General features: G+C 32.5%; 1 protein-coding gene across 1 annotated transcript in view; it reads right to left on the bottom strand.

Moving 5' to 3' along the window:
- Positions 1 to 3,690: 3,690 nt before the first annotated feature.
- Positions 3,691 to 23,279, bottom strand: part of LOC140434877 (uncharacterized) — a 309,793-nt gene continuing 290,204 nt past the window's right edge. Inside the window, exons 26-30 of the mRNA XM_072523474.1 lie at positions 14,982 to 15,172; positions 11,353 to 11,452; positions 11,205 to 11,294; positions 4,450 to 4,605; positions 3,691 to 3,852 (exon numbers count right to left, since the gene is read on the bottom strand). Coding sequence (XP_072379575.1) covers positions 3,802 to 3,852; positions 4,450 to 4,605; positions 11,205 to 11,294; positions 11,353 to 11,452; positions 14,982 to 15,172 — 588 coding nt within the window. The 3' untranslated portion in view covers positions 3,691 to 3,801. The remainder of the gene's footprint in view (positions 3,853 to 4,449; positions 4,606 to 11,204; positions 11,295 to 11,352; positions 11,453 to 14,981; positions 15,173 to 23,279) is intronic.

Below are 23,279 nucleotides of genomic sequence, written 5' to 3'. Positions count from 1 at the left end.
GAACCCCCTTATCCACACTACTCATCCGTTAGGTCTTCTCCAGACCGGTGCATCACATGAATAGCCCGTCTTGTATCTCTCTCTCTCACCCTTCTTTCTCTCTCCATCTCCCTCTCTCTCTCTCTCTCTCTCTCTCTCTCTCTCTCTCTCTCTCTCTCTCTTACCTTTGCCTGCAGATTCCTCTCTAATATTTCCTTGTAATTCGTTTCTGTCCTTGTCGAACATACTGCACTCGAATACACAATGCTCGACCGTGTCAGCCATTCCCCAGTCTACGCAGTTTCTATCCGCAACCTTCCCTGTCTTTTTCAGGTAGGCCCTGAAAGAACCGTAACCTCTTAGGAACTGGTTGAAAAAGTAATTAGTGTCTCTGTTACCGTACTTAATCCATTCTACGTTATTTGTTTCCGCCCTTTCCTTTGCCAACGGGAAGGGTAACACATCCAATAACAGATGACGTTATTTTTTGTCATAGGTACTTTTCTGATTGAGCTCATAACACAATAGGGTAACAAAGTTTAAACACTTCTAAAAATGCATAGGTACTACAAGATAAATATTTCTACAATGGCGGAGATTAGAGTGTAAACAATTTCTGTGAAATTTAATGACTTCTTTTATATTTTTGAGGAGAGGTTTTTGAAATTTCAAAAATTGTATGTATACTAAAACAATTTTTAATTGATTAATTGGCAACATCGCACTCAACGAAGCACTTAACCATTTAACGATAACTTAGCAACAAAATCATATTTCACTTATCAATTTTACAGAGGCGTACCAAAAAAATTTTAAGTATTTATTTAAACACATAAGTAATTACGTAAAAATTAAATCTAAGACCGATATAATTATTAAATTATCATGTGTCTTTTGACAGGTATCTTATAGTTGTCTAACAAAATAAAATTTTATTCTTATTATAGAGTACGTAATACGGAACTTCAAAAACAGAAAACTTTGGAAAATACTTATTTTTTCATTAGACTATACAATCTGAAATTTTAACATACGATCTCGCCATTACACTTCATTCTCTATTTATAGAATTGCTGTGTGCTGTAAACGTTATATTTGTTTTTTTAACTTGATTTGAAAGTTTCCTTGTGTTTATTTGTTTTATATTCCATATAAATTAAAATGAAGTAAGCTAAACTATTATCATGTGAATGCGTGTATATAGTAGCGCATTTGTTTATTTGAGTAAATTTTTGAAATACGAAATGAAGATGGCACTAACTACTAAAGAGTTAATAGCTTTGTTAGAAGAAGACTCAGATTGTGAAAATGCTGACTCACTTAATGTGAGTTATTTGCAGCCGGAATTAGATGAAGTTTCCGATGTAGAAGACATTGATAATAATATTATTTGTGAATAATCAATAAAATCGGATATTGCAGGTACATATGAAATACAAGTGATTGATGATTCTGATTATGATATTCCTCTCAACCACAGATAAAACGTCCAAAGAAAAAACCAGGCAAAAATAGTAAATCCAAATTTGTGTTAAGTTATTATTATTAGCAACAGATACTCCTTCGTACTCAGTAGTAATTCAACATCAGTCTGATTGATATTTAGTTAGACAATATGAAAGCCAACCATGGAGGTAAGTCATATATTGAAGTTTTTTCACTCTTTTTTGATAAACAAGTAATTGAGAGCATTCTATATTTTACAAATATTTATGAATCGCAGAATAGCCGTCACGATTTTGAAATGAATGACATAGATTTAAAAAATTTATTAGCATATGTATATTATCTGGTTTACATTCTGCTTCAAGTTGATATATATTGGTCGAATGATGAGGATAAAGAAGTGTTACATTATAAGAGAAAGCATGAGCCGACATAGATTTATATTTATAATTTATGTAGTAGTAAATAATAGTGAAGAAACCGCTACATCATTGTCAAACTTAGTACATAGACATCAATCTAAATTTGCTTTACCAGATGAAACCAGATTCGACAATATTGGCCACATTACAAAAAGAGACGATAGTGCAAAAATGTCGGATGTGCAAAAGTAATACTATTTATTTATGTAAAAGGCGTAGACTGCATCTACACCCCGAATGTTTTGAAAATTTTCACCTTAAAATTGAATTACCTAACAATTAAGATACAATATGTTCCTTCATTAAAAATTGTACTGTTTTTCCTTGAAAATGAGACAAAAAATCTTTTTGGTTGTAAATTAGTTTAAATTTATGTGTTTTTAATTCAATCTAATAAATTAATTGTCAAATTTCTCTTTGTTTATTGTATCGCCCTAATGGGTTAATACTATAAAAAGAATAAACTTACCCCAAAATTTACTTTACTTACCTTAATACTATTTTAATAATAAAGTCTATTTAATAAATATATTCCCAAGAAATAGAACACACTATGCCTATAAACTAAAATATCATATTTCTCTCACTCCCATTCTTTCTAAGAACGTAAATATATATAGACCAGCGAAATGTTAATAAGTTTAACGATGTTTCAAACTATTCAACGAACTTGTCTAACTATACGCTCGTGAATCGCACCAATTTATATTGTTACGGGGGCAAATTTTTTTGGGACTAACTTACTTTTTCACCTATTTACATGGGCGAATCATACACAATAAAAATGACCCCGGTAAGAATTTACTTCTGAGATTTCGCATGGTTGCCGTTAGCTCTTAGTTCAATTTGTAGATTAGTAACCTTTAATTGAAAATTGTCGGACTATAGACAATGTAACTCCCAGTTTTTCACCTTTTATTTATTAGGTATATGTATACCTATGTTACGGTTTAGTCGCGAATATCGGATAATACTAGAATTACTCGGATAGAGATACATATTTGTGAATATTTCGTTGTATTCTGAATTTATCCGCCTCATACTATATTATCCTGTTCAAATAAATAACCGTTTCTATTTTGAAGTAAATAGAGCATGTGAGAACTGCCCATGTGAGAAGCATCAATTCTCCAAATTTAATCCACACACTAGCAACGATTGTCCTTGTGCTTTGTTTATAGTCATTGCGAAAGCGACTCGCACCAGGAACTATAAACGTTTGAATTCGAATGGCATATCTGTCGGGATCATTGGGATACGCGGCAACAGTACGTCTTCACCTTTGAATTTTCCAGGCAAAATTGTTGCATCGATAACATTATTCATCATGTTCTTGACTGAGAGTCTGGTTCCGTTGCAAAAGAGTGGTGGATTTATGTTTCGAAGAAGAGTGATGGGTACGCTAATTTGAATGTAAGAATGAAGCAAATTCAAGAATTTAGTTGAATAATTGACAACTTAGTGAGCGTACTGAGCCACTGATGATTTTTGTAGTTTTGTGCAATGTTTGAGAAAACTTTTTGCACCAATTCGTCTATGCTTTCTGTGATCTTACAGAAGAAGGTGATACCTTGCGTAGATTCATCCATTTGCATTCGCCCATTTTCAATATCCATGAAACTTTTAGCAAAATTTCCAACTGATGCATCCCGTTGTAGTTGTACACGCATGTTGGTTTTCAAAGTCAATTTCTGTAAATGATACCATAAAACTGATGATTTGATACATGCGTTTAGTTCGTCAGCTGGCGTTGAAAAATGTTGAAAAAGAAAAAAATGGGAAAATAAAAAGACAAAAGTTAAATAACGGGTACAATGTTTAAAATCATTTTATTTGCTTTTTTATAAACTATCTCGTGCGTAGCTGTAAATTGATTAGTAGTATGACAGTGAAACAAAAGTTTTGATTTTTCTGCTATTTATATGGCCTCAAAATAGTTGTTCAGTTAGCTAACTTACATAGTTTGTTTTAACAAAGTAACATAGGAATATGATGTTTTGAGAATCTGAAAATAACATTGCTCATTATTTCTAATTTCAAGTGAATCTGAAAATATAAAAATATAAAAATGTTCTTGCCATTATGTTGATCTATCTAGCTTTTTTATTCGAATCTTCAACTATCTACTAATTGATTGACAAGAAAGGAATCTTATCGCACTATTGTTTGTACTATTGAAAACGTTTTAGATGAAAGTATCATTTAATTATGAATATACTCATAATTAAAAAGGTGGGAAAGAGTTGGAATATGAAAGGAAGTCCTAATACAATTAGACACCTTTTGATAGTTAGAATGCCAAATGAATAGTGGGTAAGTATTTGTGTACAAAAATAAACGAGATTCCACAATGTACAAACTACAGTCCCAAAAACTACTTAAGACACACAGTAAACATATATGTTTTGTCACTTTCGTCTGTAACTGCGGCAGGCATTTTCAAAGGCGATGCCACATCGGACATAATCTCATCATTCATAGAGACCAGAGAGGTTAAGTCCACTGACGCATCGCCTTTGATCGCCAGAAATAAACAATTCTTTAATAAATTAAACGATAAAATCGTAAAGGGTGTAACGATGTTGCAGGATTTGTAACCTACCATTACAATAGTAGCATAAGTTATGGGTCCAAATGGTCCAGCTCTTAGATACATTGGTTTTCTACTTCTGGACATAACCAGTATTAGATCTTTTTGGAGGCTAGTTTCTACATCATACCAGTTAATACGTTCCATTATAGTACCAACGGACATACTCTACAAAGTACAAAAAATATTGCTAACTTAAAATATGAACGAGTATATACAAATATTTAAAAACATGTTTATAATATTAATATATATATATATATATATATATATATATATATATATATATATATATATATATATATATATATATATATATATATATATATTAAATCTAGAGCTAAGATTAATACTATTAAAAGAATTAATATTATACTCAACAGTATTCCGAGTTGAACCACGTCGATTATCATTGCGCCGAGCTTTCGACATCCTCTTTGATCTCTTCCTCAGAGCTTTCAAAGTCTTAGTCTCCCGAATACCCAGAAACTACTATACTGATCACTAACCAATGCATTACTGCTACTATAAACAGAGGACGGTTTATTTATACTGTCGATGGTGACGTGGTTTGGATGGAGGTTGGCGTGGGGGTTAGCGTGGGGATTAGCGCGGGTATTAGCGCGGGGGGTGGAGGGAACATTTCTGACAGTAATATTTTTAAACCTATCTGAATGGTATACATCCTATTATCCAGTTCACAATGGAGGTGGAAATTGATTCATCTCTACCATTTCTTGACGTTATCATAAAGAAAAATCAATTCCAAGGTTTTTATCACTCTGTCTATCGAAAATCCACCCATACCAATCGTTACTTGCATGCCAACTCTCATTATCCACCTTCACAAACTAATTCAGTCATTAATACCCTTGTCTACAGATCAATACGTCTCTGCGATGATGCAAGTAGACCCGCTGAGCTCTCTAGTTTAAAACAAGCCCTCATCCATAATTAATCTCCCACTCAATCTCAACCCAAAGAATCAGACCCTCATCATAAGAAAACTTTTCTTCCTTACATCAAAGGTGTTATTGACAAAATCGACAAAATTCTTAAATCAAGAGGAATAAAGTCAATATTTACCCCTAACAAAAACTTTCATCTCTCGTCTGATCAATCGAAGACAACATTCCAAACGAAAAACACGGAGTTTATGAAATTCCCTGCACAGATTGCCCCTGATCCCATATAGGCAAGACAAATCCACAAAATCCAAAATAGGATTTATGAACATTCCATTTCTTTTCGCAATTCCGATTCAATTTTAGCTCTAGGTCAATACCATCTTCATACAGGTCACAAAATTGATTTTAAGAACTCCAGAACCATAGCCACTATTCGCTTTTATAAACCAAGAATTATCCGAAAGCCATAGAAATTGGAAAAAAAGCCAAAGTGTCTCAATAAAAGAGATGACGACATACAGTTATCTTCGACATGGGGACCTCTCATAAAGAAAATATCGTCCGCTCCACCCGCCAATCAAAATATTACCCTTCATCCAAACCACGTCATTATCGACGGTATAAATGAACCGTCCTCTGTTCCCAGTATCAGTAATGCATTGATCAGTGATTAGTGTAGTAGTGTCTGGGGGCTTGGGAGACTAACACCTCGGAAGACCTGAAGAAGACATTAAAGCATATGTCGAAAGCTCGGTACAATGATAATCAGCGCGGTTCAACCCGGAAGACTGTTGAGTTTAATACTAATTCTTGTAATAGTAGTAATCTTAGCACTAGGTTTAATAATATATATATATATATATATATATATATATATATATATAAATAAATATATATAAATAAATATATATATATATATATATATATATATAAATATATATATATATAAATATATATATATATATATATATATATATATATATATATATATATATATATATATATATAAAGAAGGTCATAGACAGTAACGGGCTATTGGTAAACAACAGACAGTAACCGGGAACGGCTCAATACTAAGGAAGCAATAGAAATTATAAATTTAATTATATTATATTATATATATATATATATATATATATATATATATATATATATATATATATATATATATATATATATATATACAAACAAAACAGTTTATTAGGGCTGCAGTCAGTAGGTTTGGCCGGGATGTTATAGAAACATACTTTTGACTTTTGGTCGAGCTTTCGGAATTCTTTTATTCCTTCTTCAAGACACTGTAATTAGAAGAAAGTGTAAATATTTACAACATATCTCAAATTGTCTTTACAACTTACTAGTCGTTGAGATTATTTTTGTAAAGCTACGACACTCAACATTAAAAACACACATATAAAATATAACATTTAAAATAATGGACAATATACATTTTAAAATTTAGTTGGAAAGTTAAAATTTTGTTAGTGACATCTTTTCATGGTGTGTTTTGACTGATCCATAGAGAACAGAAAAAAAAACACAAAAATAGTGTGATTAAAAAGTAATTATGAGTTCTTGCTATTATATTAATGGAAGTAGTATCTTAAACCTGTCTTGATAGTATGCAACATGTTTTGTATGCAGGTGTATTACGGTGTGTATATGTAAAAGTAAATCTTTATTTTATTTTTGATGTTTTGTCAGTAAGTAACAATAAATGTTGCTCAATTTATCTATGTCTGACTTTTTATTTATACAAGACGTATTAGATTTTATGAAACACATTTCCAAGAAAACACGTTTTGAATGGTTTTTTTCCTTAGCCAGAAGACATGAATCCTCGAAATTAAATTTATGTTTTAAAGTTAATGCATGTTCTGTGAGCGCACATGCGTTTATCTTTTTGGTTTTTATGTCGCTGCGATGTGATATTACTCTATTGTGAAAATTACGAGATGATTCTCCGATATACACGTTTTTACAGTTGGCACACGGTATAGAATAAACAACATTCGATGACTCCTGAATTGTGAAAGGATCCTTTGTCTTTGTGTACAACTTCGATACCGTTTTCACATTCTTAGTTGCAATTTTTAAGCCACTAACATTTTTGAAAATGTTCAATAGCTTAGGTGTGAGAACTGGAATATAGGGTAGGCAACCATACCACCGAACAACCCGAAGGTGCACTCGACTCGGCGGGAATTGTTCGCGCATCTGGTTTGCGCATTGTCAGCGGCCATGTTTTAGTTTTCAGTCACGTCGTTGGCACGATTATTTTGTGTTTGTTGTTGTCAGATCTAGAGGTGGTTGGTCCAAGTATTTTTGTGGATCAGGTCAAACTGATACGCGTAAACAAAAATACCTGTTAAAAAATACTGGTTTTTAAATCAGTTTGTTATCATTCGTTTAATAGACATCTAAGCATAACGATAACATTATTTGTATTTTGTTAGATTTCTTTATAGTTATTAAAATGACTGTTTCACTTCAAATAGTTAAATTACTGTTATTCAGAGATTGCATAAAAAGTTCATAAAAAATGTCTATAGTCTTGCCTACTTCACACCAATTGCCGTCTATTGATATTTCTCTAAAGCTTTGTAAACGTTAAGAAATGCACGAGAAAAATTATTTTAGATTGTGGTAGCTCTGATGTGTTCTGTGTCAATGTCTGTGTCAGTTGTCGGACCTCATTCACTTCATTATTATGAAAATTTTGGTTGTCAGAAAATTGCAAAGGAAAAGGAGAACCAAAAATGAGTTTATTCAAAAGCCCTGTAGGATAGGAGTTCTCTTGTAGTATAGATCTCAACTTTTTTAGTCCCTTGTCCCTGAACTCGATGTGTGATAAGTTGATAACCCTAGTTTTAAGAGGCCAAAACCGAATTTGTTTTCATCTTAGATGGATGTTGAGAATAAAAGTTTATGAAACGGTTACTAAAACATGGTTTACGATACCACTCCCTCCTTAGCATGCCATCACTGCCACGATATATAAGCTTATACTGTCTGTTATATATATATATATATATATATATATATATATATATATATATATATATGTACGGTTTTTAAAACAAAACAACCTCAGCTAGAAATTCCTCTTAATGCCGTCTTTGTAGAAGTATTTCTCGTGACGTGAGATCTTTTGTAATGTGAAAGTTTTAATTCAGCGTTTCTTAGACATATTACAAATTTCTCATATGTGTTGCCAAAACTTAAAATCGAAATTTTATGTTTTAGTTGCTAGAGTATGCTGAGTTTTAAAGATTGGCTTTAATAATAGAATCTACGTAGCGCCTAATCGATGGAAGTGATTTAACATTTTGACGTTGACATTTTATTGATCTCAACAGCTTTATAGAAACTGAGTTTATTTGCGGCAAAATGCAAAATTTAAATACGAAAGCTGCATTCTTCACTTTTAAAAACCATTTTAGTTGTTGTCGATAGGACACTCTGATCAAATCATATCGAATTTTTAGCGTCGAGTTGATACAAATTTTATTTAAAAAATTTTCACGAGTATAATTTTCATTCAATATCGCCGGTCGCTTCAAGGGTTCTTCCCGAGCGAACACTTCATTCTACAGAAAAAGTGTTAATTAACATTTTTGTTCATAATTAACTCAGCCATATTTCTTGTTTGAAGTATTTTTTTCTACGGCGTACAGATTCTTGGTAAATCGATGTTTCCCCCACCTTCTTCGCTGGATTAGTTGTGGTAGTCATTTTCCTTGGCCACCAAAAAGCCCAAATTTTAATCCGCTAGATTTTGGTGTACAGAACGCAATGAAAAATTTACAAGTATCCTATAAATACTCTCAACCAACTTCGGAAAGAAATAAATACTGCAGTAGTTTCTTTTGAACCACTGATGCTATTTAATATGAGACGATCTTTTATGGAACGCACTGATAAATGTATTAAGGAAAATGGTGGACATAACGAACGATTACTTTGACAACAAGTTTAATGTTACTTAGTTTAACTATTTCTTATCTTGGTATGTAAATAAAATGTATTTTATTTTGACCTTAATTTAATAGAACACGTAAATTGTCAAATTCTATAACACTTAATTAATTATCCTACTGATATATGTAAAAAACTATTAGCGTATACTACTTTTCCTTTAATATATCAGAATCTATTAACTTTAGTTAAAGGTATTTTATACCAAAATTCAGAAGTATTGATGTTTTTTTCTATATTTCCTTCGTTTTCTGGACTAATTGCGATAAATCAGCGTTATGCAGTTGACTTGTAAAATTCGATTATTTCGAAAACTGTTGAGTTTTGAAGTTGTTAATATGTACATCTTCTTTTGGTTGAAATAATGTATCTTTAATATTTTTTGACACAAATAGCGCTAACTTAAAGAAAAACAAGTTAAGCGAATATGTATGTAACATTTGTGGCATATGGGTCGTCCTCTATCAGCTACATTAACGTATGCATTAAATTATAATTCATCATACTCAAAAACGCAAAGTTATAAAATTTTATAGATAAATGTCTACACATATAAAAGTTATAGAGAAAAATAAAATTTTAAATTTCAACTTTACCACCCTTTATCTCTCTTAATATCAATATTTTATTAAAACAAGTTGGCTTAAATCGTAATTTTAAAGTGTAGAAATTTCTGTTTTTTTTTTTGTACAATTACTTAAGGACATATCTTGGGAGATAGGATATTTTTTATATCAATGAATGATCCTTATTTTTTTTAATTGTAAATTTAAAATGTTTGATACAACTTCACCAGTTTTAGTTCATTTGATCCATGTATGTAGTTATATTATATAAAATATCATAAAATATCACAGTTACCCATTAAAGTCCTACGAAGGGTTAATAAAAATGAGGAAGTGGTCCAAAACATTAAAACGAGAAAAAATTAATATTTTGCACATGGCATGAGAGGATCAACATACATACCACTACAGTTGATTATGGAAGGTAAAATTGAAGGTAAAAGGGGTAGAAATTAAAGGCAAAACTCTTGGTTACGGTATGTGAGAGAATGGTTTAACTTGAGTTCCATTCAACTGTTTAGAACTGCCATAAATAAAGTAAAAATTGCCATGTTTATATTCAACCTTCAATAGAAGTCAGAAGATTAAGAAGAAGAATCTCTATTTACTTTTACATTTACATGAAAGTAATATTCGATCATTTTTGCTTCTTGCTGTGTTGTAAACCATTTTTATTAAATATTCTCAAAAAAATAATAATTAAAATATACGTTTATAATTAAACTTTACATTAATAATGTAGAGTTGTAAATGTAATCTTCTTCATATTCTATCTCGTCTAAGAAGGTCAGCAATCATCATGTGAATTCGCACTTTCGATATCGCTGCTCTAAAGACATCAGCTACGTGAAGTTAAATCAAGTTCTCAAATTGTTTAACCGGGAGGCGAGTCTTCTTCCTTGTATTATTAATTGCAGCAAGTTATAATACCCGGCCCTCATGACATGTTCCAGATATTGTAATAGAATTCAGGAAAAATTAGTTGTGAATACATTAAAAACAATCGTTATAAATAAAGGAATTCACAGCCGACCCTAGCTTCGATTTTTTTTTGATGAAATTATACATTTTATGTGCATTATGTACATATTTTGTCCATTAATCACATTAAAAGAGTTTCCTGCAATATTAAGCTTGATTTGGACAAAGAAAATTTAAACAATCTTTGAGATTGTTGAATTTCCCAATGTCGATTTTATCACTAATTTTTTCTTGGCTTACTTTTAATTATATATTCTGGCGTAACATAAGTTAATATCAGAATATTTTTTTACTCTTTTTTGTAGAGGACTGAATTAAAAAAATATATATTTACCGCTTCCATTAAGCGCTGCCCTCCTAAACAAACTATATAGGTCGACACAATCCATCCCACCAAAAGCGCACTGGAGTCCAAAGGAATTCTCTAAAATATTTGTTTATCAGAAGTTTTCTACCAATTTAAAAAAAAATATTAAAATTACTGTTAAAAAAGTGTAACCACAAACTCCTAAGAAGGGTCCTGTTAGGCTAATGTGAACCATCATACACGGACTAAAGCATTCGTTGAGTAATGTTCCCATTCTAAAACATATTATATATTATTGATTAAATTAACATAATTAAAACAAATAACATTTTTCAATCATAATAATAAAGAAGTGGCCACTATGAAATACCGGGACTATTTTGATTATGTTAAAGAATTCGATGGGGAAGAAAATTAGATTTTAATTTAAAGTCATAACAAAAAAGACTGTTTACTTTAAAGACTATATTAAAGATTTACATAACATAAGTTGACAATGAGACATGCTCAAGATGTTTATAGCGAGACATGTCTCACTTTGTGAGAAAAATATATGCACATTTATGTGCATATATAAATTTATAAATTTACCTAAAAAATATGCATTAAATATGCGTTATTTTTAGAAAATATGCATACTGTAAATAAAAACAAATATTTAATAATGGTATATAAATAAATGATTATTTTAATAATTAGAAAACAATATAAATACATTTAAAATTTAACTAGGTAATTGTAATATACTGATTAATTGTAATGAAGGTAGTAAAAAAGTAAAATAGTCATCATCATCATCATCATCCAACCTTCATTTATCACGTCCACTGCTTCAAGGCCTTCCTTAAACTCCTCCATTCTTTACGATTTTGTGCTCTTTGTCTTCAATTTTTGGTGATACGCCTGATGTCGTCAACCCAACGTGTAGGTGGTCTTCCTCTACTACGTTTGTCTGCTCTTGGCCTCCAATTTGTAATTTTGCTCGTCCATCGAGAGTCATGCATTCTCGCTACGTGGTCTACCCAGTTCCATTTCAGTTCCGCTATGCGTTCCACAACATCAGCAATACTCGTCCTTCTTCTCAGATCTTCGTTTCTTATTCGGTCCCGCAACGTCACTCTCAGCATAGACCAGTACATTCGTCTTTGTGCCACTCTCAATTTTGAAGCCATAGTCTTGGTTAGAGTCATAGTTTTCGCCCCATAGGTCATGACCGGTAATACCCATTGGTCAAATACTTTTCTTTTGAGTCTAATTGGTATGTTGGCCCTAAGTGTATCTCGCAGTTTTCCAAAGGCTACCCACGCTAACGTAATTCGTATTATATTTGTAATAAAGTTAGTCTTTGTCTAGTTTATTCTGAGGCCCAGCTTCGAACATCTAAAGTCCAATTAATTTAACATATCTGTGGCTTCTTCTAAATTAACTGTGATAAGGACAATGTCATCTGCGAAACGGAGATGGTTAAGCTTTTCGCCGTCTATTTTTACTCCTCTGTGGTCCCAATTGACTATCTTAAAGGCATACTCTAATGCCGTTATGAATAATTTCGGTGACAATGTATCTCCTTGCCTTCTCCCACGTTTGATTTTTATTGGTCGGGTTTTATCGTCTATCTTAACAGTCGTAGTGGCATTTTTGTAAATATTGTAAATAAGTTTACTATACCTATGGTCAATCCTGCTGTCATTCATTGCTTCTATAAGGCTGTCTATTTCGATCGTGTGGAATGCTTTATGAAAATCTATGAAAGTGAGGATATGAGGTTTGTTGTATTCTATAGATTTTTCAATGAGTGTCTTTACTGTATGGAGGTGATCATTGGTACCATAATTTGATAGGAAATTTGCCTGCTCTCTCGGTTGGTAGAAATATAATTTTTTCTTCAATCCTAATGTCAATAACCTAGTGCAGAGCTTGTATATGTGGTTTAACAGGCTAATAGGTCTATAATTTTCTAGGTCCATTCTATCTCCTTTTTATGCAAAAGGATGGTTATAGTGTTGTTCCATTCTTTGAGCACCTCTCTTTGCTACAAACATAGATTAAACAGTTTTATTATTTTATTTATTAGCATATCTCCTCCATTTACAGGTAGTTTTTATTACAATTCCATTCTCTCCTGGGGCTTTGTAATTTTTCATTTTTCTTAACGTTGCCGAATCTCATCTACCTTTATCTTTGGCATTAGTTTGGAACCTTAATTCATGATCTTCTTTGAAATGGCTGTTTGTATTTCTGTTTGATCTTCTTATCTACTTCCATATAATTCCTCGTAAAACTCTTTGACGACCTGTATCAACTCCTCTCTACGTGATAATATTTCATTTTGCTTATTTCTTAATTTATAAATTTCCCACTTCCCATTCATTAGCTTTCTACGTAGAACTTTTAGGCTGTTATTTTCCTCCATAGTACGTTTAATATTATCGGTTTTGAATTTCCTTAAATCTTTCCTGATTGCCTTCGAAACAGTTTTATTTATTTTTCTTAGAGTGTGACTGTCTGCATTCTTATCGCTTTTCATTTGTCTTCTTTGACCCAGTAGCGTTTCAGTATATAAATTTATTTTACTATCTGATTTTCTTTTAGGACAGTGCACTCGGTGACTTTCTTGTAAGGCGTTTATGATGCAATTATTCTAGTCATTAAGATCGTTCTCGGAGGTTTCATGCAGTAGTAGCTTATTATTGATATGTGCCTGATATTGGTTGATATCTAATGGGGTGTCTAGATACCATGAGATTTATTTTTAATCATTATGTTTCTTTCTCTTTTTGTGTTGATTTGCACTTTCGTTCGTATCATTCTGTGGTCACTGCCTGTGGTGAACTTGTTGAGTACTGTTACATCTTTAATTATTTGTTTTTTGTCACTTATTATGTAGTCGATTTTATTTCTATATTATTTTTTATTATTATTATTTCTTATGGGAGATTTGAAGAATACCTTTTTATGCTTGATAACAGGGAGTTTTTTCTAATTTCTTCCACAACTCTGTTCATTCCATGTGATAAACAAGTAACATATATTAAGATGGTATAAAATATTTTTAAATTTTGTCCTGCCTTCACCATATATGATGCAGCATCGGAGCAGCATCCAGTTCTTATGAGATTTTAGGCTGGCTGCTCCAGCTAACCATGTGAATTGAGTTAACTGAACCCACCGTACGTACGATATTATTATTTATTTTATTATTATTGTAATACCTTTAATCAAATTAAGGTTTCATACATTTAAATAGTATTATATAAAGGTCATTCTTTTATACTTACAGTTTAAAATTTACTTATACTTTGATCATTAGATAACTAAAAATCTGGGTCGAAAGCAGATTTGTTGTTAAATCATTATTCAATTACTCCACCTCACCCTAGCTATTTAATTGCCAAGCTTTTTAGTCATTGACTAAAGAAAATAAAGTTAAGTTTAAATCAATAATGGATTTTAAACATAACTTAATATACCGACTTTCACAAAAGTGTTAATTCCCTAAAAAATTTTAATTTCAAACATATTTGTACATAACAAGTGATTAATTGAAGTTAAAAAATGATCAAATTTTCATCCCAAGTTTAATGAAGTCGGTGATGGTCAACTATGTAAATTCATGTATTACCAGCGTAATCGCCTTACAACTTTGAGGCCACTGAGCTTATCGCCATTTGTTCAATGCTTTCTAAATAGTCCTTTCATATAAGACAAGTGAAGATAATTTCATTAGGGACGAGTCTTTCTAGGTATTAGGATTCTTTTAAAAGTAAATAGGCATATAAAAATATTTCTTAAAAAAAATAATACCCAATAACTGCTTGGTGATATCTGACTGCGTTAAAAAACTTTTGTCTTCGGATTGTTCTATCACTTTCGCTAAAAGCTTCGACGAAAGTATCTCCTACATGTTCAAATCGAAGTACCAAGTGTTCTAATGTCTCCATCATACAGAATGAAATAAAACCAGCTGATTGGTAAACAGAGAAAATAGAATAACCCTGAAAATAAAATATTGCTTTTTATTTTTGTGAATACAAAATATACGAGTGCATCAATATAAATATTAATAAATTGGTATGATATATAAATTACTTTTATGATATTTTTTGGTTGTTGTGTAAATTGGTTGTGTAAGTTAATGTCATCCGAAAGTCAACATGATTAATATTAAAAATAAATATATTAATTGTTATTACCTGGTATAAATAGACAAGCTGTTTCACAGGAAAATAATCAAACTCGAATGGTAACCATGTTGGAGCTGGTAAACCACAAACTTCATTTAATCCCTTCTCCATATTTTCCCTTTCACATTCTGGTACGTACAAAAACGTAGCGGATATCATAGTAGTAATTACACATGTATGGTAGGATATGTATATTTTGGATAACTTATTATAATATTGGTTTCGTTTTGTAAAATTTTTAGGTTGTCCGAACGACTCGAAATCTAGAAAGAGTATAGTTTAACAAATCATTTTTTTTTTACCTTCCGTCGGGCGCGGCTGTTCAAATTGATATAACACAAATGTTTTGTACCAGTGTGTGTGTCTCGTAAAGTCGGGAATTGTCGACACCAGTAGCTTCCTACCTCTCATTATTCTACAGAACGTGATCGGTCATTAGTAGATATTCTTTGCTACAACGAAGATATTTAAATATTGTTCATTTTGATATACTGCGCCCATTATTATAACAAAAGGATTTTGTAAATTTGTGACGTTTATTAGTTTAGTAAGTACCATTTCTTTATACTATTACTAACTTTTCTTTTTTTATTCAAAATTACATAATTATACTTACACTTACTTCATAAACATCAAACAGACTTACTACACCTGGTTGAAGATTTTTTTGTAAGTTAACAAATTTATATGTGTTTTAGGTCGAAAATACGTTCACTATAGTAAGATGTAGTAAAAAATATAGCTTAAAGGACCCTTAAGATGTTAAAGAACTACAAAGATTGATGTTTGACGACGACGAAGATGATTCAGCGAGCAAAAAGCTAGTGAAAATAAAATGATGATTACGATGGATCCCACGCAGATGATAACAACTTTTTTTTTTGGAAAAGGTAAAAGTAAAGAAAAGAAGCTTTTAAAAATCAAATGGAATAAAAATTCCACAAGATATATTTAAAAAACATCAAGTAAAAAAAATGGAAGCTCAACATGAAAAATAAAAAGCCAAAGAAGCAGAAAATTGTAGATGATGGGTTTGCAGTCTGTATTATTATGTCCGAAGTCCACTGTCTCATCCCTATACTACAAGATAAAACTAGTTGTCCACAATTTTACAGTGTTTAATCTGAAAACGAAGAATGGTTATTGCTACATATGGCACGAGGACAAGGGGGACTGTCAGCCGACATTTTTACATCAATCTTGTATAGCTTCGTCAGAAACCATGTAATACAGAAAAATGAAGCCCAAAGCAAGATTATTTTTATACAGTGATGGTTGCACCTGTCAGAACAGAAATGGATTGCTCTCAAGTGCCATTTTAAACTTATCACGAGGAAGCAAAACAATAATTGAGCAAACGTATCTTGAAAAAGGATATACGCAAATGGAATACGATGCCATGCAGTCAAGTATTGAAGGGAAGCTCAAAAAGAGCTCAATCAACATGTCTCAACCCAAAACCCTATACTGTCCAGTACCTAGACTGTACTTTTTTTAAAAATCTTAAGAACATCTAAGTTCTTAATTCTATAAGACCCGGAAGAACCACAGGAGATGCAGCGGTCACTGACATTAGAGCTCTGAGATATTGTCCAGATGGTTTCATCATGTTTAAAATTCGCCACCCAGAAGACTCAAATCCTGAATACCTGAATAAAAATAAAACTGTTTCATCGTATAATGCCCTACCCCAACTTTACGATGCACCTTTACCAATTCAGAAGAAAATGTTTAAACGTTTAATGGATTTAAAACTGTCTTTAAAGGAAGACTATCATGCATTCTATGATAATTTGTACCACTTATAAATTGTAAATATTATTATTATATTTTTTTAAGTTGTAAAAATGTTGATTACAGTTTTTCTGTTGAAATGCCTGACTGTCGGTTATTAATAACATTAATTATAAATGCGTTTTTTGAAGTGATTTGTTAAACGAAAATGATAAAAGTCATAAAATAGTCAAAAAATATATGCAAATTGGCATTCTTCTTTTGGCATCATAACCCTGGATGGGTCTTTGCCTGTCTGGCTATGTACTTCCATCCAGATCTCTCTTGAGATCTGGATGGAAGTACATACACTCTTCTTTGTACAAACGAATGACCTTTTTATTCATGGTTTTCAGGTCGTCTTCCACGTCATCCAACCATCTAGTCCTGGGCCTTCCTTTTTTCCGCCTTCCTACCGGCTTCCACTGTAACATCTTCTATGTCGTTTTCGTGTCTTCTTGTCGCTGAACATATCCCAGCCATGATAATCTTTGAGTTTTCACAAATCTTACAATGCCATACCCTATATCTATTTAATTGTAGTAAAAAGGTAAAAGTTACAATGAAATTGCACATAATGTAATTAACAATTTTTTTTTTAAAAACAAGCAATAAAAAGATATTTCAATTTAACTTTTTTCTAATTAAATTTAAAATTGACTAAGTCTTTTAGTTATCCTGCCAAACTCTTATTTAGTGAGTTAGGCAATTTGCATGTTATACGACGATATATAATCATTATCATCATGTAGAAGGCATCACAGTTTCTGTAAAGTTTAATACCAACTCCAGTGTCATCGATTTGAGGATGATCAAATATGTCTTCTTCGGTCTGATAGATAATTACAATTATTGCGTTCATTGAGTGATTCTTTTGTTGCAGATACACCTTAATTATTTAAATTGAGATTTTTAAATAGAGATTTAAAAAAATTTCTAAATAGAGAAAATAGTTATGTAAACAAATAATTGCCTAAAATTGCAAATATATTTTTTTAAATTTTGTAATAAAAATATGATCTTATTTCATCTTACCTGAATATTCTTTGTACAAACGAATGACCTTTTTAAGGTTTAGTAAGTATCTAAACAGAAAGTAGGTACATCCAAAATATGATATTATAGCACCAATGTCCTTGTCGATCGTATCAACTATACCTTCTAAAATTATAAGGCATAAACGTTAATAACAAGCAAATAAATAAAAATGGACGAAGAAGGTATAACACAATTTTAAAATTCTTATGAAATAAACATTATCGAAATGTAAAGCGTTGAGAAACTTGTCATGCAAAATGTTTAGGTATATCATATCTTTTGTATTTATCATCAGTTCTTGTTCTTGGCTATTGGTGATTATCATGGCAATTTTAACTTTGTCTACAGCTGCTCAAAACTGACATGTGGTTGACATATTGTACCAAGTTCTTAGGTTATTAAGCCAGGAAATACGTCGTCTTCCCGGGACTCTCTTACCTAACAATTTTTCTGCAATGTACCAATTAAAGTATTGTTGTGAAGCTATTTTCTTGTGGAAAGTTGATACAATTTACGTAAAGTGGTACTCTCAAAACACCCACTTCGGCAAATCAACATATTAAGTAACGAAAATGAAAGCAAAACTTTCAACCTTTGCGAAAGTGCTGAGGTCCTGAATTAAACACACTTCCACTATTCTAGCGCCTAAACAGCACCGAACTAGACGGAAGAAACAATCATACCCTAACTTAATGACTGGCATCTTACCAGAACAATGATTAGTAAGAAAAAGGTAGGATGAGCCATATCGTGCTTCACCCTTTTCAAGTCACCAAGGCTTGACGACATATATCCAGCCTACTACGATGGGGACTGGATATCCTTTTGCTGTACCTTGTGGGAATGTTTAGAGCCTCGTTGGCTAAGATGTATTTCTAGGAAGTGGAGAGAAGTGTGGTCTTCATACCAAAACCAGGTAGGATGGAATACACCCTACCAAAGACTTTTCGACAAATTAGCCTACTAACACAGTTTCGCTTAAAAACGATGGAAAGGCTACGCGAGAGGTACATAAGGGATGAAGTTCTGGTTCATAACTCACTTCACCCAAATCAACATTCATATACTTCGGGAAAATCTACCGATTTTGTATTGCATGCAGTAGTGGGAAGAATTAAAAGAACATTGGATAATATGGAATCCAATCATAAATATTGAGGAAGCGTTTGATAAAATTATATATCCAGCCAGAAAAGGATTATAGATGTCAGGAATGTCCTCCGAACCATGAACGAATGGATTTTCAGTATGCTTTCTAATAAAGTAATAAGCATAAATAAAGACATTTTTGTTAGAAGCATGGCAACGAGAGGATCTTCACAGGAAGGGGTGCTATTCAGCAGCAACGGATTCTACGCAATAGCCTATACAGACGACGTTGCTGTCCTGCAAAGCGGTAAGCTTGAAAACACACTATGTGAGAGATTACAAGTTGCTCCTAGACTAATAGAAATATGATGCAAGGGATAATCACTATATATAAATTCTAAGAAGACAGAGATGGTCCTCTTTAACAGAAAAAGAAGTAAGTAGAAGAGTAACTTAATATATACCTTTTATAAAGGATTTTATTAAATTTTTTGTGATACATGGTATACAGCCAGATACAGGAACTTAGGTTCCTTGTGGATGAGAAAAAGAAGGATCATGGGCTTCATACTTCCAAGGATTCTAAACTACCATCTAAATTTTTCTGAAGAGGTGAAATACCTTGGTATTAACCTTGACAGAGTTATAAAAAGCTTTGGCAAGAATATATCCCCACGTCTAACACTAATTTAACACTAGAGATAATAAAAACAAAACAAGACATTAAACGACTGAGAGCAAAAACAGTTGGCAAATAATATTAACATATATGATTTTTATATACGGGTGAACACTAAAAAGCAATGTAGGAAATAAAAAAATCCTATCGAATACTGGAAAATCGAAAAAGAATTTTAATACCAAGTATTGGTATTTTATTATTTTTTTCTTCATCTTCTTATCCCAGTCGAGACATTACTTGTCGCTGGTCTGTGGTAGGACTTTTGTACCAAACTCCTTTCACTAAACTTCACCAAGAAACTCGTACCTTAGATAATAGCTCAATGCGGTTATAAGGCTTAATAAGAAAGGAGATGCGATTTGATGTCTCCATCAAGACCGTCTATGAGGGTTCTATGAGATAAGCAACCAGCAAGCAGGTTGGCAGATTTTCTTGGTCCTCTGGCAGCATGCTTCTCGACTCAAGCTCCATCATCACGTCAAGTTGGAATGGCCCCATAGTAATTTTTAGTTAAATAGTCATATATTTATTTGTGTTAAAATATTTTGGTTATTTCTTTAGATCTCTCTTCTTCTTCTTCTTCTTCTTAGCTTTAAATCGTCCATTTTTGGAGATATGCCTCTCCCAACTCTTTCCATCTATCTCTATCCTTAGCAACATACTTCCAATTTGTTCAGGCTATTCTTTTTATGTCGTCTACCCATCTCATCTGTGGTCATCCTCTTGATCATTTACCTTTGTAAGGTCTCCAATGGTGTATTTTAGCGTTTCAACGTTGGTCTTTTTGTCTAGCAGTGTGACCTGCAAGCTCCATTTGAGTTTGGTATTTTTTGTTATGATATCCTCAACTTTTGTTTTTGGTCTTACGCAGTCTTTCCTCTTTTTATCTGACAGTCGTATACCTAACCTTGCTCTTTCCATTGCTCTTTATGTTGTGGCTAGTTTATTCATATTTGCTTGGTTAGGGTCCAGGTTTGATATTCATATGTCATGATAAGAAGAAGCACTGGTTGAAAACTTTGCTCCTCAAGTATTAAGGTATTTTGCGGTTCTTCAGTATCCAAACAAGTTTTCCAAATCTTGTCCATCTCTCTGTAGATCTATATTTGAATCAGCAAAATACGTTCATCTCTTTAATTTGTAATACTACATATGAATCACTTATTTGAGAAACCCCATAAATTATAATTTTACCAAAATCGTTTTTCACTAAAATAGACTTTTAAACTGTAAATACACATTTTTGTAAAGAAACGCCTTCAGTCAGTGAATACGTAACCTATCTAGAGTGGTATGATTTGGCGGTATATTAGAGAAACAACATAAGTCCATGACTAAAGGCGTTTCTCCTATGCAGCGCGCATGTCGTTATAATTTGACGCAATGGTGCCAATAATTTTCAATCAAGTTCAATCTTTTGTTGTGAATGCACGTAGATAAATAAATGTGTAGTGAATACGAATACAGTATTATAATATTGTGTTTTACTTATTAATATTATATCTTGAGAAAAATATTATAAAACGAGTGAAAGCGCCAGTGATCATAACGGATATTAATTAACCTAATCAGAAGAAGTAAGGATTAAAAAACCCTACGAATATAGAAATAAAATAATAAAACGAGCTAGAGTCAAAGGAAACGAATTCATCAATAGGAAGGGAAAGAATGTTCCTGCAGTTCCTTCTCCATCCTCCAAAGATTGCAAGTAAGTTGATAATTTGTTCTTTTCTAATAAAAAAGTTTTTATTAAAAACAATTTTTTGTTGACTGAACAATCTACATTTGTTTATATGTACTTAATTTATAGGTGCTGGAAAAAGTGCCTTTCATTGATGAGTAGCGACGAAAAATTGCAGATTTTCCAACGATTTAGGGACCTGACTACAAAAAATGAGCAAGATTGTTACTAACAAAGTCTAATTTCCGCAATTGAAGTTAATCAACGACGTAGAAGAGAATAATTTCTGTTTTCTTCACGGAGTAACAATTAACCGAGTGAGGCGGCTTGTACTTCTTCTAAGTGCAGGAAGGAAAATCATCATTCGACAAACGGGGAAAAAGTACCCCAGACAATGCAATTTCTGGTATTAGTATGATATTGATGCTATTCGTGATCACATTAAATCATATCCCACAAAGTTAGCTCACTATACTAGCAAGGAAAAGTATTATTTCAATAAGAAACTAGATATGTACATGTTTATACAAATGTATTTTATCACTCTTGGAGCACCAGTGTAGAAAAACTCTGCTCACGCTAAAAATGTCGATGTTGCGTTAAATGAAACGGTTCGTTTAATATCTGGTTGCCTGAAACCGACACCTATCGAAGAGGTCTACCCTATAGTTGGAATCGCTCCACCTGCTATCAGAAGACAGGTCACGTCAGAGATAGAACGAAAGAAGCAGGAGACGGATCGAAGACACCCCTTTTATGACCACCAAGTTCAGCCAAGTAGATTAAGATCTCGGAAAAGCTTTCTGAAAAAATCACGATCCCTTCCCGAAGAGCCAAAGACGCGCCGAATACACCTATGGCGAGCGTCAGGTACAACACATTATGCTCCCTCAAAGGAAATGGCCGCTAGTCACAATTTGACGTATTCCACATAGAAAGCGCTAAACAGACTAAGAACTGGCGTTTTACGTTGTTCTAGTAACCTGAAGAAATAGTGATACCTGCGACTGTGGCGCGGTTCAAAATAGTCACCACCTACTATCATGCACAGAGATGAGAGAGACCTGCACAAAAGAAGACCTATTCTTAGCGAATGACAGGGCCAGCTATGTGGCCAACCATGGGAAACACAAAATTTAAAGCTGTTGGTGTTCCTGACACGGAAAGTAAGTAAGTATCACTCTTCTGTACAAAATGTTTACAGAAAAATTTCCAGAATATGCCACTGTTAAGTATTCATACTACAGAAATTATCATTTGAAAGACCTCAGGTAGACACATGTTGTGTGTGTGAGGAGCTTGCAATGAAAATAAATAGTACGCATTTGAACGATAATGCAAAGAGAGTTGCAGCCGCCGAGAAAATGATTCATCTACATCGAGCTAAGAAATTTTCAACTCAAAAGAAATGGCTGAGTCCAACGAGGAAATTGGGGTTATTTATATATATTTTATGCGGAACCTTCAACTGCCACAAATTCCGGTGCAAGAGGTTTTCTACCTTCGCCAGGTAATTTCTAATGAGGTATTTTATAGAGAACATGCCGTTAGTGAAATATCTTCATGTTTTCTCTGGCGGTTGTGGAGCGCAAAATAAAAACCAACCTGTGTTAAGGATTTTTTCCGCTTTGATTTCGTTCAAAAAATTTAAGACC

This window comes from Diabrotica undecimpunctata, chromosome 2, assembly GCF_040954645.1.
Source record: "Diabrotica undecimpunctata isolate CICGRU chromosome 2, icDiaUnde3, whole genome shotgun sequence".
In the NCBI taxonomy this organism is placed as follows: Eukaryota; Metazoa; Arthropoda; class Insecta; order Coleoptera; family Chrysomelidae; genus Diabrotica; species Diabrotica undecimpunctata.
The sequence above is the reverse complement of the archived record's forward strand: the minus strand, read 5'-3'. Positions and strand labels throughout refer to the sequence as shown.